General features: G+C 38.3%; 2 protein-coding genes across 8 annotated transcripts in view; both read right to left on the reverse strand.

Moving 5' to 3' along the window:
- LOC134673460 (protein YIF1B) overlaps nt 1-17,374 on the reverse strand; it is a 117,982-nt gene that overhangs the window by 77,755 nt on the left and 22,853 nt on the right. The window lies entirely within an intron of this gene.
- The window catches only part of LOC134673459 (RNA-binding protein Pasilla), a 96,455-nt gene that overhangs the window by 63,977 nt on the left and 15,104 nt on the right, over nt 1-17,374 (reverse strand). For 5 of the 7 annotated variants that reach the window (XM_063531451.1, XM_063531449.1, XM_063531453.1 and 2 more), the window contains one exon: nt 12,723-12,869. In XM_063531451.1, the coding sequence (XP_063387521.1) occupies nt 12,723-12,869 (147 nt within the window). The remainder of the gene's footprint in view (nt 1-12,722; nt 12,870-17,374) is intronic. The other 2 variants (XM_063531454.1, XM_063531450.1) reach the window with 1 other exon arrangement.

A 17,374-nucleotide genomic window follows, 5' to 3' on the forward strand; every position in this document is an offset into this window, starting at 1 on the left:
ATTTCCTGCGCAAAGAAAAGCGTAGTAAAAAAGTTTATATGGAAAGCGAAACCGCAATAACGTAGGCTTCCCACGCACGTTTGAAAAGTTCGTCGCACGAATATTTGGAAGCCAGAAGCTTTTTTGTGGATTGGTCAGTTAATACTAGCTTTAAATTTTACACTCAAGAGTCTCAAGACTCAAGGTATTTTTTCATTAATGGAAGTCTCAAATGTAAGGCAAGGCCAATCAAATCGATTTTTTGGTAAGGTGATTAGTTGGAGTGAGCTATTGGTAACATGGATATTGCAAGAGCAATAGCGATGAATATCTCCTTAACCGGACTTCAAACGACCATTTCATGTAGCTTACCCGAAGCCCAATAAATCCTTCTATACAGCTCGATTAAAGCGAAAACGATATATATCCTACCGCAACTCCAATCTTCGCGGTTCTCCCCATGCTCCGCAAAGGTCATATGTGAGCTATTTCAAGTCTAGAAGCCACCGCATTACGTTAATATGTCATCGGCCTTGAACTATTCACCGGTTGTATCGAATCATCCGTTCTGCATCGAGCCGGTTTATTGCGATAGTTTCCTTGGCTTCACTTTATAGCCGGGTTGGCCTACCTCTCATAAAATTTGACGCTCGGGGACTTATGATGAGATCTCGGTTATTGTCATAGCTCACTGAACGTAAGCGAGGGTCAGGGAAATCAGTTCTAAATTCGAAAACATTTGTTCAGCCGTAGGGACTAGGGACTGTTGTTTCACATGTGCATTTCCGACTCTGAGATCTGTAATAACTTAGTGTAAATGGAGATCAATAGGCAATAGTTATACTCTATAAGGTTTAGGGGAACGCTTGCCTATGCCACGTTTAAAAGCTGCGAATATATGGCGGACTTATGACGATAAATCACCACACCCATCCCACCCAGCGAGCCAGCAAATAAGGTCATTGTCCCAGTTTTTATTAGTTTTGAATCTAGACGAACTTGTGTTCCCGCAAATTTCGAATGATGTATGATTTAGTTTATATGCTGTCCGGGCGCCCAATATCTAGAATGTTATTCGAATTGCTCACTGGGCGAAGACTCCACCGCTCACGCCTTGTATAGTATTAGTAGTAACTTTACTATACCTTGGAAAGAGCATGTTAACTAGTTTGTATAAACGTTAGACATTGTAAGTCGGTGGAATAACGCGGGCCAAATATATAGGCCCGTGAAAACTTGGGCGAGACGATTATTGCTTTCCAGGCAAGTTTATTATCATTGGACTCTTCGAACACATTTCACACGCCCCGATGTCTTTTGGTAATTCAACGCTTGAAACAAGCGTTGATTCGAGTTGATTTCAACTTGTTCGGAGCTGCAGTAAGTACTATGTATTACATCATAAAATTTACAATATCAAGAGCTATCGTACAACAAAGTACCTTTCTGTCCTTGCTTTTATTTGAAACTACGTATTTTCAAAAATACAGCTTCGCTTTTACAGACATTGTCCGTTTCGTTAGAAATACAAAAGGCTATCAAATAGACAAAATAGAAGCAGCGGATGAAAACAATCCAGTAGATAGTTTTACTCCCGCTGAGTGGACATAGGCAATTGTCGCTAGGAGACATTTGTACAAATAGAATAACAATAACGATGGTCACCGCTCAAGGCCCACCGGACCGGTGCTGATGTAAGCGCCATTTGCCTATTTATTTACTTCTACTTGTCGTTCGAACAAGTTTTCATATCTGACATTTGATTCGCGGTCGTACGGAATTTACAGTTTTCCTGTTCATTTTGAAGATTATTATTAGCTGCATCCTCGTAGTGTTCACTGCTTTATTGGTATTTAAACGCATTATGGATTTGGGTTCACCAGATTTTCCTAAGTTATATATCGTCACGGCTTCGAAAGAAGTTTAAAGACTTTTAGTTATAGCGGCTGATTTAGCAGGTGCATAAAATAAGTTATTACTAACTCTACTGCGACATTCATTAAACTCAAAATACATTTTCTTTGCCGTTATGTCTGTGACATTATTGCATTTTTAATTGCTATTAGGTACAATAAATCAAGACGACATAACCTTTACTAAAAGTATCACAAACCGTAGACGCGATGATTTTCATCCTTTCCGTTTACTCTGTAGGTATATGGTCCTAAAATTAATGTTCTACTTATACGATAAAACGTAAAGTGTAAGCTGCACTTCTCTAAGCAAGCAGTTGTTTTTATTAAGACTCCATAAAGTTAAATGGCTTCACACTCAACACGTGCGTGGATTTCCAAAGTACTTTGCTTCGCTACAATGTCTCACATGAATATAACCCTGGAAAGTTTGCTTAACTAATCGCTTTTCTGTTAAATATCAGCCGAAGATCATAGATTATCACCGCCTTGTGTAGTTTATAAACATCCTCCAGTCCTATACCTCGTTTTTTTTAGCATTAGAAAAAAGGTAAACAATCTTGATGTGTCTTTTAATTGAAAAACACATTTTAAAAATAAGTTACGGCCAATATGTAACAATTATGAATCTAATACGATCATTTATATTCTTCTGCTTTCATAAGTAATAGTTTTTGGTTTTTAAAAAGCGTTTTTCAATTAAAAGACATGTCAAAATCGCTTACCTTCTTGCAAGTTCTTTCTAATGCTAAAAAAAACGAACTATAGATGATGGATTTCTCTCGATACGATTAACGTAGGCAGTTCTTTTTCAGTGTTTTGTTTAAAAGCTCATAAAGTGAAATGTCTCACATTACACGTGGGTAATGCGCGTTCATGAGTTACTTGCTACAAAGTATCGTATCAAAACGAATATAACGCGGTAAAGACTGTTTGCTGTCGTTTTCCTTGTTATAAGCATATATCTGGAATTGGTTATTATTTACTTACTTATTTAGGTAATCAGAAAAAGCTTCATTATGTGGTGGACTGAATCCATTTATTATTTTTGGTGAACAATAAACTTGTTATTGGTGAACAATAAATGATAATGTATTGTATCGTATGTGAAGCCTCTCCTTCTCACCTCTTCTTATTTGTATTACTCCTCTCTTATTTATTTTACTTTCCGCTATTGCTACGCTAGCAGAGTGATTTTACGGCTCTATTCTATATTCTATCTCCCTTATTCATAAACATTTACTAAAGTTGACGAGCCGATAATAATCGTTTGTCCCTTTCCATCATACCAATACGTCGGAAAGGGACAAACGATTATTATCGGTTTGTCAACTTTAGTAAACTTTTATGAAGAAGGGGGTATATGTTTATTTACCGTCAAAAACATAAATATGAATAAAGAGCCAAGTTCAATATTAAGAATAAGAATATGCGTCTTTGTTGACTTCGCCGGAAAAAGAATTGAGATAATTATATATGGGTGCCAAGTTCTAGTTCGCTTGGGATGTAATTAAAGTTTAGGAAAATAATACAAATCGGACCGCTGCGTCGCCACTTCTCTTCTTTTGAACTTGGCTTCGCGTGTCTAGATTTATAAACAATAATCAACAACCGTATCCTTCAGAAAGCCGAATGAAGTATATGAATAGTCTGTCATGTCATATGAGTCACAATCAAGATTCAACCAAGTTAAAGTAAACAAAAACTGTAGGTATATGCATGATGTAATTTACCGAAGCCAGTTTCGTAGAAAACGAACATGAAACCGAGTATTGTACAAATAACACAATGCGAGTTTTGAGGTTATTTGAATAGGCAACAGAGTGCACCTGAGCATATTTACGCAAACATGTACATATCTATTATATATACGATACGTAACTATATTCGCTACGCTAGACGTTTCGCTATTTATGCAAAGTATCTTGAAAGCTCCCCTTACCTATTCATAACACGTTTTGTATTCATTTACGAGCTACTTTCTAGTGTGATTAGATTAGTGTCAGCTGAGCGTAATCGGTGTGATTTTAGCTGGTTTACGCACGGCGCAGCGGTTGTAGAGTTCTCGTGAACATTTCCATAAGTCCCGCACAAACATCCCTAGGATTTCCATTAGTTCCCAAGCGTTCGCCTTAAACGGGCCAATATAAGTGTAACCTAGAGATCAGTACCAACTATACTGAACCGGAGGTCTCTGCTGGTTCTTTTACCGTTCTGAAAGCGGCAACAAGCTCGGGCTCGGATAACGAGCGGTACAAAGAGCAACTTTTTGCTGGAACAGGATAAATCGGGTTTCAGCGGTGCTTTTAATGTAATTTAATGTTGTTACTTTCGCGACTAATGTAATTTTTTAACTGGAAATGGGGATAAAGAGAAGATACGCCTTATTAACAATATAGGTTGCCAGGGCGCGTGGGATATACGCTATACAGGCTTGACAAAATACGTTCCTAAGGGAAATAACCTATGTTGACTACAAGACGAATAGAAGCGATATAGGCTCAATTCAATGTGTCGACGTCAAAGGTATATTTACATCTCTCAGCTTTATTCCATTGTAACTCGTAACAAAGTGACATTATCGGCTGTATCGAAGGTAGTATTTGTGTGGCCGTACAATTGTTTATCAGTAACCAACGACAGACTATGAAATGTACGTAAAACCGAAAACGCCCTTGAAGGATTTTGAGTTTGACGCATAAGAAGGCGTTACTAATGTTTGTCTAAGTTAATAAAGATAACATAATAATAGTTCTGTAAACAACTGAGATTTTCTTAAACAAATTTTTTTTACTCATTTTTCAGTATGTGATCCGCTCGACTGCCGCTGCCGCTGGATTAATTACAAACAATGCGATTGATTGATTCTTGCACGTCCCCTCTTATCTCTGCGTCTGTGGAAAGGCCGCCTAACAGTGTTGACTATGTTACACGTTCAAACGTTTGGCAGTGTGACCTAGACAACATTTAAGACAAGTGGTCAATGTTACCGTTCTAAATGCGACAACGCCAACGGGCGGCAAAATGGCGCATCCTCATTTTGGCAGGGGAAGCCACACCGGACATTGTAATTAATATCGCGCGATGAGCCGTCCACTGTTACTATTATATATCTCTGACAAGCTCGTTTGGCTCTTATGTACTAGCCTGACTGACCATTGGTAGATCTTATCTCCAATGAATAAGGTTTACGACTAGTTAACAGTGGCAATACTGCTGACACTTGTTTGTGCTGAGTTATATCATCTAGACTTTTGATCTTGTTTTCTTTGTCTCGAACAAACAACAATTCCTCGTATTTTCAGTAGCAAATTAAGTTTTGCAAACGAAGACATCTACATAATAAATGATCTGAACTCGACTGTACTCTCAAGAGAATAAGGTAATGCGCACGGTTAATTTTGAAATTGTATGGTAACTTCCGCCGTTAACTGTATTAAAAGACATTACTTCAACGACTCGACATCGTTACGAAAGCCCACATCTCTCGACAACTACAGAAGCATCTTAACTGCATACATATTTCATTCTTCACCGTATTCCTACGTACCTGATCCCTTGAGCACAAAACTAAATATTGTTAAACAACATAACACATGCCGAGTGTCACAGTGTACATGGCAAACGTGTCCTAAGCTGGGTACTATGTCCCCGAGGTGCTAGAATATTCCCTTTATCAAAGGTGAACATTTTGGCAGACAAAACGAGATCTACGCCGCGACAGCAGGTCCCATTTGTCCTTGCCAACACAAGTTTTAATAGCACATTAGACACCTAGGGCTTTAAAAAGTGTCTCAGATAGCAGGCGTTTGTTGTGAACACGCGATCAGAAGCTTTGGCGACGACAGGACGTAAATTGTGCCCAGGATGTTGCCTTGTGAGTGAATGCTACATTTGGTTTGTGGTAAAAGTAAGCCAGTTTGTCTACATTACATTTTTATCGGTAGATAACGTCGTTTTTCTCAACACTCTGCAATATACTGATTCAGGAATTCTTCGTACTGCTTCTTAAAATATGGTGTTATTTTTACTTATAGGTTGCTGAAGGCTTTCATAGCCTATCGAAGATGAAGTACCAATTTTCCCTTCGCCGAAATGATAAAAATCGTTTCAATTTCCTACAGAACTTCCGCGAAGCTCACCGGTACGAGAGATGCTTTTTTAGTACAAATGTACGAATATTTCGGTCAGATATATGCGTGGGCAGGTGACACGTGTATAAAAATCTTTCAGTAGAATTTTCAGTCATCAGAAAATTAAAAAATCTATTTTTAGATCATGGACCGGACTAGATAAATTTTGTTATGTATGATGGTTATCTCGCCCACTAACTTTGAATGCAGGCATCTTGATAACATAAAACTCCACTTTCAAATAACATATATGGAAAAGTGTTTTTGCTGGTTTTGTCCTTTCCCGGCAAACATATCGTCGCGATGTGACGTTTTGCATAAAAGGTCGAAAGTTGGGATCAAGAGGGATGCGCAAATTCGTTTTACAAATATTTTAAAGAAAAATTGCATCAGTGAAAAAGCTCGTATCAAATATGAAAATTCTAACTAGAATTTATTAGCACGAGACAAAAAGTAATATAATTTGCCAACTGAAAGGGTTTTAAGCTTGTCGTTTTAAAGGATCGCTCGTAGCCGTGAAATCTTGAAAAAACCTTTAGGTCTTTATATTTCGTATGGCGATAGGACTTTTTAAAGTGAAAGGGTAATGCGGGACCGGGACCCATCAATCTAACGCGTAAACAAATCCCTCGGGCGCTTGCGGTAGAATGATTGGCCTCTGATTTGATCGCTCTCGCGTTACGGTAAAGCCTTGCAAGTTTTAAACTCCTATTAATTAATGTAGCCCGTCATACTCATTTTAAGAAAATCATGTACCTCAAAAATTAAAAGTCTAATTAGCTTTTCTATATCGCGAGAAAACAATTTAACATTGTTCAACTTTGTTATTGACGCGCGAACGTCTGTTGCAAAACTTTCGCGAATTAAATATACAGTGTGGAAGTCTAATACGGGCGAATCTCTTAACGGTGTGGTTAGTATAGGACAAAGTAAAGGTAATTAAATAACATTTACTTAAAGTTGCAACAGTAATTTTGTCCATACAAAATAATTCAGCCCGCAATGTAATGCAAACACACTCACGTTAAACACTCGTTGACAGTTACTTTCAAAAACTCCTATCGCGTATGTAATGTCATTAACTGTCATGAGTGGGTAAATAATAAATAAGTATGATGTTTTTTATCTGACGAAATTACTACCTAGTTTAAAATCAAATTACATCAAAAAATCTTATTAAAGCAATCATTTATTTTAATAACGACCCATTGAAATTACAACTGAAATGTACTGAAGTTGCTGAACTACTTACCTAAAGAAAACCAACTAAAAGAGAAAACTAAAAAACACAATTTACAACAATACAAATTCTGAGAAACCTGAGTTTAGTTTTGCCCCCTCCACCCTTCCAGTTACGGGCAATCCTTCGCGAGCTCGCTGTATCGCGTTTACAATTACTCGAGCGTTTCTTGGTACAACCCGATGAGGGAATCGCTCTCTGTACACAGCTAGCGCTCGATGACCATTTTGTAGTGTTTCACCGTAAATTAAAATCATGTCCATTAATTCAGGAGCAGTAAAAGTTGTTAAACGAGGCATTTTTATAATCCCCGACTTCCCGACTTGTCAGCTTGCTCCCCTAATTTGGCCTCATTGTTATCTTGGACTGTGCTTCGTCAGTCCTATGGCAGCGATCACTTTCCCATTGTTATTTCCAAGCCCTCATCTGTTCTTCCATCCCCGTCTCCTGAACCGCTTCTAAAATACAGATTACAATCAGCTGACTGGTCGAAATTTTCACTTTATGTCGAAACAAAAATTAAAGAATGGGACTCTAACTTAAATGACAATACGGAAAATTACTCAAAATTCAAAAATTTAGTTTTAGAAGCAGCTGATAAGTTTATCCCCCAGAAAAAAAACAAAAAGGATAAAATTCTTTCACCTCCATGGTGGAATGCTGACTACACAGCTGCCGTGAAAGAGAGAGATGAAGCTGAACAAAGATTTAATGAATCAGGTGACATAGAGGACTTCATCAATTTCAGGAAAACCTCGGCCCGCACTAAACGCTTATTGTCCAAAACAAAGAAGAAGAGTTGGAAAGGGTTCTGTGAGAGCTTGTCCCCTAGAACTCCCCCATCAGTCGTATGGAAAAATATAAGGCGGTTCAGAGGGTCTTTTAAACCGGATGTCATATGTTCTTCTGACAGGTCATCTTGGCTTTTGGACTTTGCTGACAAACTGGCACCCCCAACTGCCCCAGAATTATCCTGCGTAGAGTCACCACCACTCCCTCCTACGTCGACCTCCTTTGACGAACCGTTTTCGGTTGCGGAGCTCAAAATAGCTTTGGATGGACTACGCAACACTTCACCAGGAGAAGATGGTATTCCTTACTGTTTCATAACAGAACTGAGCTCATTCTCACAGGAATACTTCCTTGGCATTCTGAATCACGTGTTTGACTCAGGAGAGATCCCAGAAGATTGGAAAACTCAAATTATCATCCCAATACTGAAACCGACTAAAAATCCACAAGAGGCCAGCTCGTACCGACCGATTGCGCTCTCCACTACGATGGGCAAGATACTTGAGCATCTAGTAAAGAATAGGCTAGAGTGGTACGTCGAGAGCAGGGGACTGTTAGTAACATACAATTACTTTTGAATTGAAAGACTGACATTGTCAAATCAGAGTTGAGATAAAATAAGAAACTTGCAATTCCACCAAAGAGTTTGCCACGTTTTCACACAATGTGCCAAGTTTTGTGGTGTTTAAACGGTTTAGTTAATTCTCGAAATAATTTTGGTAATAACTGTACAACTATTAGGCGGGCCGTATGCTTATTTTCCGCCATCCTGGTATAAAAAATCAGGCAAATTAAATACGAAATGAATACACAATAATCACTTATGAGATACTGATATTAAATGAATTTTCAAAAAAGGTGTGCTATCAAAGGTGGTTGTCTATTGCTCAGATTAGAAATAATCACGTCAAGTGCTGTCATCGTGACTGATTAAAATGAAGTCAGTTTCTTGTTGATAAACATGATAAATAAATAAGGTTTAATATCTTTTAACACGCCTAGTAGTACTTTTATCTACCAAAATAACTACAAAACATTAAACGCAGTGTAATGCTAACATGTATTGTGAATATTCCTCCAGATAGGTAAGTTTATAAATGCTATTGTTGTATTGCTAATGAACATTTGACTTTTCGGTACCGCAACCATGTTTACAGTACATTGCTGCTGAGAAATTTAAAAAAAAATAATTATGGGGTCGTAATGAACTGCAACTTAAAAAAACCTTTTACTTCATGATTACAGTAATGAATACTATGTCCGATTTAATTTATCGCCCTTATAAGAGTTCCACACTGTATAACACCGTAAGATTGTGAACCCGTTAGTTTATAATCTAACGTAGGTTAGGTTAGATTATAATCTCTTTACCGTCAGTTTATAATTTAACTACGATATTATAAACTGACGAGTATTTACAATTTTACGGTGACATATACATTATGTACAGTCGACGTCAATGATATGTATACACTATTGCACCTTACTCCTTTATAAGGCGAAAAATGTAAAGATATATTTGACCTCGATTGTACCTACATTAAAAATGTAAGGGAAGACCATTATATCTAAGTTTATTTAAGTAAATATAAGGGTAACGAAAACATTTACATTAAAGAAACCGAAAAAAACACTTAGAAGTCTGTTCTTACAAAAATAATTTTCTTGAAGGCTTGTTAACGAAGTCGAGTTGTCCGTTTCTAAATTGACATGTCGCAAGCAAAGAGTTCGTTAGGGTTTTCGATCCGTATAGCGAGTGGAGTGCCCTGCAGCGTGATTAGATTACCGATATTGCTATCCAATCCGCACGAGCCCCATGAATCCATTTTGAATCTAGCAGCTTCTATTCAGAGCTTGTCCCTAAAACTCTGCTCGTATAAGATAATTATTCTTTGGGATAATCGAATCAGCGAGGACCATAGTGACTAACGATGATATATTGATGCCGATGTATGATGTATGTAGTTAATCAATGTACGTATCTAAGTATAATCATATGAACATTGCAACAGTAAAATTCACTCATGCAAATCCAATTTTTTTTTGCTGTCGACATTGCAATGAATTGTGCTCCCATTACATTTTCGAGGGAATTACGGTATTTTACCACATCACGTGAAAATTAAACAGTACCTATGTAAATAGTACTGTTCCCTATGTATCCTGCGACTGTAGTGGAAAAGGAGGACCTCACTGATTGGACTAGGCTAGGGGTTTGATCCGCCAATCGAACATTTGCTCGAATAGCTTTTAATCAACTCCGTGTGTCCCTCACAAAAGGAGAAACATCGCTACAAATGCTACAATTGCCCTTTCCGAGTGTCTTATTGAGTTGAAGGAGCGTGGCCACTCAATTTTCCGGGACCCTCAATAAATTAGCTTTAGCGAACCGAATTGAGGCGATAGTTGTTATGATAGGAACACGGGCAATATAACGTTCAGAGACTAAAACGGTCGAACGAGGAACGACCAAATATGTTCTTCTGCAATTTGGTAATCTCTATTGCCATCTTTTGATCGACTGAAGTAGTAGACGATGATGAAAATGATATGGTTGTGAAAAATATAATGCCTCGATGGTCGACTTACGTCTTGCACAAATAGAATAAAAACCATAATTTTCTTGAATTATAAATTGTAGTGTACCCGAGATCATATCGAAAGACGAAAAAAAGCACACATTAATGCACACACGACTGCAGCCTTTGTATTTGGTTTGGCATATGTATTGTATGGCTAATACAGCCTCCACTATTCATTGCAATATCCTTGCATTCGGCGCTAGTCAACGTTGCTGCGAAATTTCTATGCCAAACTACAAAGCAACAGTGCACTGAATTTTCCTCTCTGCAATCACCAATGTTTTTCACGATTTGCGACTGCCAGAGTCATTTCGCTGTCATAATCATAATCAAACAGGAATCGACAGCCAGACTGATCACATCATGTTTCAACCAAGTGTAACCACCGTAACAAATTCAAAGTCACACGTCAATTAAATGCATTAAAACTATTTCGCCGACAAAGACATTTATTTTGTTTACGTGGTAAAATAATTTTAAAATCGATAAAGTTCAAAGATGTCACACAACCAATATAAAGTTGTATTTAATTGGAGTTTAATTTGTCTACAAGGTGTTTTGAGTAACGGGTCTTAATGATGATTGTCATCTCGGAAACCAAACGTCATATACTATTTAATAGTTTATAGTAATGTGACTATGTGATGCCTAGTTGCATCGAGTTGCTCAAGGTTCGTCGTGAGCTGTGTAATGGACTCTGTAGTTAATGATAATGATATCATTGAGTTTATAAATTAAAAACAATCTGTAAATCAACACTCAAGTTCTTTTCATTGTTCACTACAATTGTTTTAAATGACATTGGAATACCTCAGTTTTAAGACAATACTGTAAATAATATTTAAAAGGACCGATTACTATGCTGCGAAGCTAATTTACAGCTTGCAGTGGTGCAAAATGTACAAAAAAAAACAACGCAACGAAAATGATACGACACTACATTTACGTTTCGTCAAAATCCGGTGTGAGTGGTTCCTAACGTGACTAGAGAACTGAGGAATCACCAGATATTTATTTCAGACGTGTACAAACAACTCTACAACTGTTATATACCAAGAAAATTTTCTAAAAGGAGCTCATGTATTCAGAATGGAATCCAATTCCCGAGAGTTTTCTAATACACCGACTCACTTAAAGCCACATAAATTGAAGGAAACTTGCCCATGAATATTTCAATACGGTCGCTATAGAAATGATAAAGTACAAAAGAGTAGTCACAATGTCGCCTGAGGGAGCTCCGACTGGGATTAGTTTGAATATTCTTATTAAGGCATTGTGGCGAAGGGACAGGTATTGTTGTCGGAATGGGGACATTATTTTAACTACGGGAAGTCGCGAGCCGGATAATGATAGGAGAATTTAGTACCTAACACTTCGACCCTGTTGTTCATAAATTGACTAGATATTGCCTGTACCCTGTCGCGGTCAATACAGATGTTAATCCATTGTATCGTATCGCGGCCTCGGACTGAAAGGATTAACCATATAGGTATCTCCAGGCGTGAGTATGATATTTTAGCTACATCACGATGTTTTAATTAGAGTGAAAAGAGAATGTAGGTCAGGCCGTGCTTTAAAAGGCTAGCATGCATAATGTTAATACAGCACCTACACCCCTACGCAATTAGGCATATGCGTGATACGGCTACATCAACTTTCAACATTAGTAGTCAAACGTAAAAGCTCGAAACGAACAAAAAAGTCAACCTGCTGAGCCAATTCAATGAGGTGTCATTCGATTTGTATTTATATTTTGGATGACATAGGATAAAAAAATTAAGACCTCCAAGAAAGGGGTGCTATTATATAGAAAATATAGTCCGGTTATAGCCGCTTTAAGCAAACAGGGCCCTCGTAACCTTTAACTTTAATAGGGTTTCAATTCAGAACTATATTTCAGCACTTCGTTCGCTTAGCAACTGCTGCTGCTAATCAATCAGAGGGTCTACCCCAAACAAGAAATTTTGTTATCTGCCTTTATCGCTCGATGACCCAAAGCGAAAGAGATGCCGCAAACGATATTCCGATTATTGAGGTCCGCGGCAGGCTGTAGGCCCTCTGTAAATTAAATACTAGTACTCACCAGGGTAAAAGTCGTGGGACTTGCTCATCTTGACCCTCGCGCCGGTGTCCTTCTGCAGCTGCGCGATGGTCTCGCCGCCCTTGCCGATGATGGCGCCGGCCACCATGGACGGTACTAGCACCTTGAAGTGGTATGTCGGCTCCACTGCTGAGGACATAAGCTGAAGTCAGACACGGTATGTGAGAGAGGGATACTGTGTTGGTTCTTTCATAGCAAGCTTGGTAATGGGATTTCTGGCTGGTGCATGCAGATCCGACGAATATGCTCGCTCTGCTCGCGTGCATGACATATAATAGGCTAGTAGCAGTGTATGAGTAGAAAGTGCCACGAGCGAGTAGCGGTGAATTCGCCAGATTTGTATGGGAGCCGCACTTTAATATACCATTATTATGAATTTTGATAGGCCATAGAAAGATATTAACAGTATTTCGATTTCTTGTCTATTTCCATCATTGCTTTGAATCTGCACAGACGGGCTTCATTTGAATAACAATCAATATGGAAAATCGCAGTCGAACTGTATTTTCCGCAGAATACTGTATATCAAATGCCGTCCGTTTGTGAAGAACCTACCTAGTATAAAATTACGAGTAATAACCTAGTGATTAATTTGTGTCCATAGTTTATTGGTTATTCGATGCATGTTTTAATGTTTTATAGGTAACATTTATAACAAAAGGTCATCCAGTTGCCAGTTGCCTTGAAAATTTCTAGTATTTTAGACGTGAAACATTAATATTTTTAAAGTATTGCGACATTAACATATTACTTCTAAAATATGATAAAATATCTCATACCTAAGAAAAAAATCACTTAAAAATTAATCTTTTTTACCATGAATTTTTGAAAGCGCCTGATGCCTATTGAATAACCAATAACTCTCAAAGCCCTGTAATCAATTCACGAATAACTTTTTTTCAATTCATGATATTCATATTCAATGGCATCGAATCTATTCTCAGAGATTTCATTTAACCTAATGACAGATTGTTATGGATGGGTTCGGGAATACGCACCCTGAATCATAATATGTTGAAAAAAGTTATTCCAAGTTTCCAATTCACGAAATGTCGGTACTGCAATGATGGAAGTCATTAAAAGCGGCAAAGGGGCAGTACTTTATCTTGAATTACACAGACAGAGGAATCCCGTAATCCCGCCTCTGCGTTTTAGTACTTCAAACAACATTAAAGAAAGGGACCGGACGTTAAAACGCAGCACATTTTTAATTGCATACAGATTTTAATTAAGATAACACAGTATCCCAGAGTTGAGGAAGCTTGGAAGAATGATGGTGCATTTGTCTTGATCAGTGATGGTCTGAGCACCCTCGTGTCTATGATACCACATTCTTAAAATTCCGTTCCCGTCCAACACCAGCCTACTCAAAATTAACGTGATTGATTGAAAGGGCTTACCGCGAAACACGAATATTGAAATTTTGTTATCTGCCTCTCTATCGCTCTTACATCTTTGAGCGGTAGAGAGGCATATATAGAAATTTAGATTTTTGTTTTTCGCGGTAGTGCCTCAGATGTGGTTGTTGCGAAAAATTTTCATAGAGATGAAAAATTACTCATTCGGAAATTTCACAATAATAATAATAAGTATGCATTAAAAAAAATCCGAACTTTTTCAAATTATGAAAACTTTTCACCGGAACATCAATATGATTTATATTTATTGGACATTTTCAAATATATTTGGTGTTTGGTCCGTGGTTTTAAATCAGGTATTGGTCTGATATTGGAACGAGGATTCAAAGCGATAGTAAAGTTGGCTGATGTCAAGAACCAACAGCGCCACAGAGTGAGGTGCGAATTACTGCGAGCTTGAATGAGTCAGTTCGGAGGTGAGTTGAATCGATACAAATTGGCCTATTTGTGGTTACCACTCCTCGGCACGATGAATCGGATACATACATGTGAGCGTTTAGCGAATAGATACAAGTGTATAATACAGATATTAGCAGATTTGAACGCACAACGCATTTGCAAAAGTTACGAAAATTAGGTTTTATACATCAAGACAATTTGCACTTTTTACAACATTAAAAACCATTCTTTAAGACTTGAAGGAGTTAGTATTTAAGGCTATGTTTTGTTTACATAACTGATTGTCTAAAGTAAGGTAGGCGTTGACCACATGCTAAGGTAGGTATTTGTATTCATCTCAATTCTTAGCAGTAATGACGCCACTCATTCTAAAACGGAACTGTCGATTTGCGCAGTTATCTCAAAATAGAAACAGCATTTAAATAAAAATAAACTGCAAATTGATAACGCGCTCGACGCATCATATGTGGTGAGATGGTCAACAATACACAATTACACATATGTAATTCAAACTGAATTAATGAATACCAAGCGAATAAAAGACCTCGTAAGCAACACTGTAGGTAACTATTATAATGATGAATATCACACGAAATTAAAGAGCTGATACTCGGCGAAGAAGAAAATTACAATGTTGAAAAATCGATGCTCAAATGACCGTGCAAGTTCAGAAAGACGTTGATACGACGAATAAAATGCTAGCGAAAATTCTAATATTCAGCATATGAATATTTGCAAGTCACCGACCGCTCCTCTTCGTCCATATTTCCTCTAAATCGACAGTTGAGCATACTTCAAACGTCGAAAGCTGGTGCCAGAAATAGTTGCAACGCAGCCGCAACGGCCCGATATTTGCATGCTCAATGGCACTGGCACGAGATGACATTGGCGCTATTTGGATCTATAACACGTGAGCTAGTTTTAGTGACACAGATAATTTATTTGATAACATAAAAACAAAAACAAACATACAAAATAAAACACAGTATCAAAGGGAGTTGTGTAACGAAGCGATATTTCCTGACTTAATTGCTTGCTCCGACTGTGCATCGCAGATCGTAGCATAATGTCTGACATAGGGATACAAAGAAACTAGTGCAGCGCCCACGCGGAGTGAATCGAGAGGCGACGCCGCAGCGCCCTGGATGTGCGTTCCCATCGACATCGTGAGCACAGAGTGGATTTATCTGGGAAACCAGTGTAGCATGGTCTCCAACTCCGTAACAACTATGCGTAGTTGGAGAGCGCTCCTGTACTGGTTGAGCCGAACGATGAATTCGCCTGCACTCGGGCCGCGATCGCAACGAGTCCCCTGTTTGACCCCGTTTCTGCGTCGGCCGCGGCCCGGCCACGGCTTTGACAATGGTAATGGAATTGGGACTGCGCTCTTCGAGATCTCCAGCTGGATGAGTCTAGTGCATTTGACACAAGATACAACTCGGAAGTGATTGGAAGGAATGCCGGATAAAAAAGCCTAGCTGCATGAACCCCCAAATCAGATAACTATAAGGAAAGAGTGTGTAAATACGCAACCATAACGTATTCCGTTAGCATCAGAGTACCGTTAAGGGAGTATACTCAGATGAAAATAATAAATTTCTTGCATAACCTTAAAAGCTTGATGACATATCGCTATGACACCAACAAATAGATTCCTGACAACAGAATGTTCTTGTGAAGAACATAAAAGATTACAACATAAATAACAGCTGGCCCCGCCTACATCCATCAAACGCTACAATTAAGCTTTACATTTGCGCTCTCAGCGCGATGGACACTTCTGTTTCATGTTCGTACATTAAACGAATTGCGCTCTACATTACTGCTCTTTTTGCGGCTATCTACGCATTTAATAATGGTTTTGCTCTTTCATAATATATAATAGTAAGTTTTAAAAATAAAACATCAGTGACTGTTAGTATTAGAAAGCAGTAATAACGCATTATAGAAAACTAGAGAAACACATTATAAACTTTACTAAAAATTTGTACAAAGGCACACTTATGTCGTTAATCTTTTCCAGCTAACTTTGAGCAACTAAGATACATTGCTACATACTGAAAACTTTGACATGTATAAGACAGCAAGAGTTACGTAAAAGATTTGAGAAATGTACAGCATATACATTATTTAAATAAAACAAATAAATGTATACACACAGATAACAATGACTTGTTCATAATGTTACGTTATCTGACGTTTGACAATGAACGGCTTCTTCATTCGTTCACTTAACATTCACATTCACACAATTCTCACGAGCGTAACGTTAGATAAATTATGTAACGCATTAGTTCCACACCGTTCCAGTAATCTAGAAACCTAGAACTTGCCGCGGAGAAAGTAATCAGCGCCGAGGGCGCCATTAACACGTGCTCCACTATACTAGCCCGAACAGTCGTATGGGCCTATAAGGTTCAAAAGGACATAAGGCTTTTCGGCCGAGGCAGCAGCCTGCATTCAGCCTTTCAGCCGAGCACCTGTCTCCGCCTGACGGCACCCGTCACAGCTATGAAAGTTCTCGCTAACAATGCTTTTCAACTTGCATTTTCCCTTAATAAACATCGCTATATTACCTATCTACTCGGTGATTTCTCTCAGCACTGAACATTTTCACGGAAATAAAATCAACACTTTATCTAGCCACGACGAGGAAAACGTCGGTCGATTTTCTGCCTCGAGTTTGTGTTGAAAATTCTGCGCGAAGTGTTTGCTACGCTTAAAACTTTTGCAGGCAGTTTAACTCTGAAGAAATCAATTAGTAAGGTACTAGTACAAAGGGGATGAAAGCGAGAGAAATTCCCTCAATGGTCCGGA

This window comes from Cydia fagiglandana, chromosome 18 (assembly GCF_963556715.1).
Source record: "Cydia fagiglandana chromosome 18, ilCydFagi1.1, whole genome shotgun sequence".
NCBI classification, from domain to species: domain Eukaryota; kingdom Metazoa; phylum Arthropoda; class Insecta; order Lepidoptera; family Tortricidae; genus Cydia; species Cydia fagiglandana.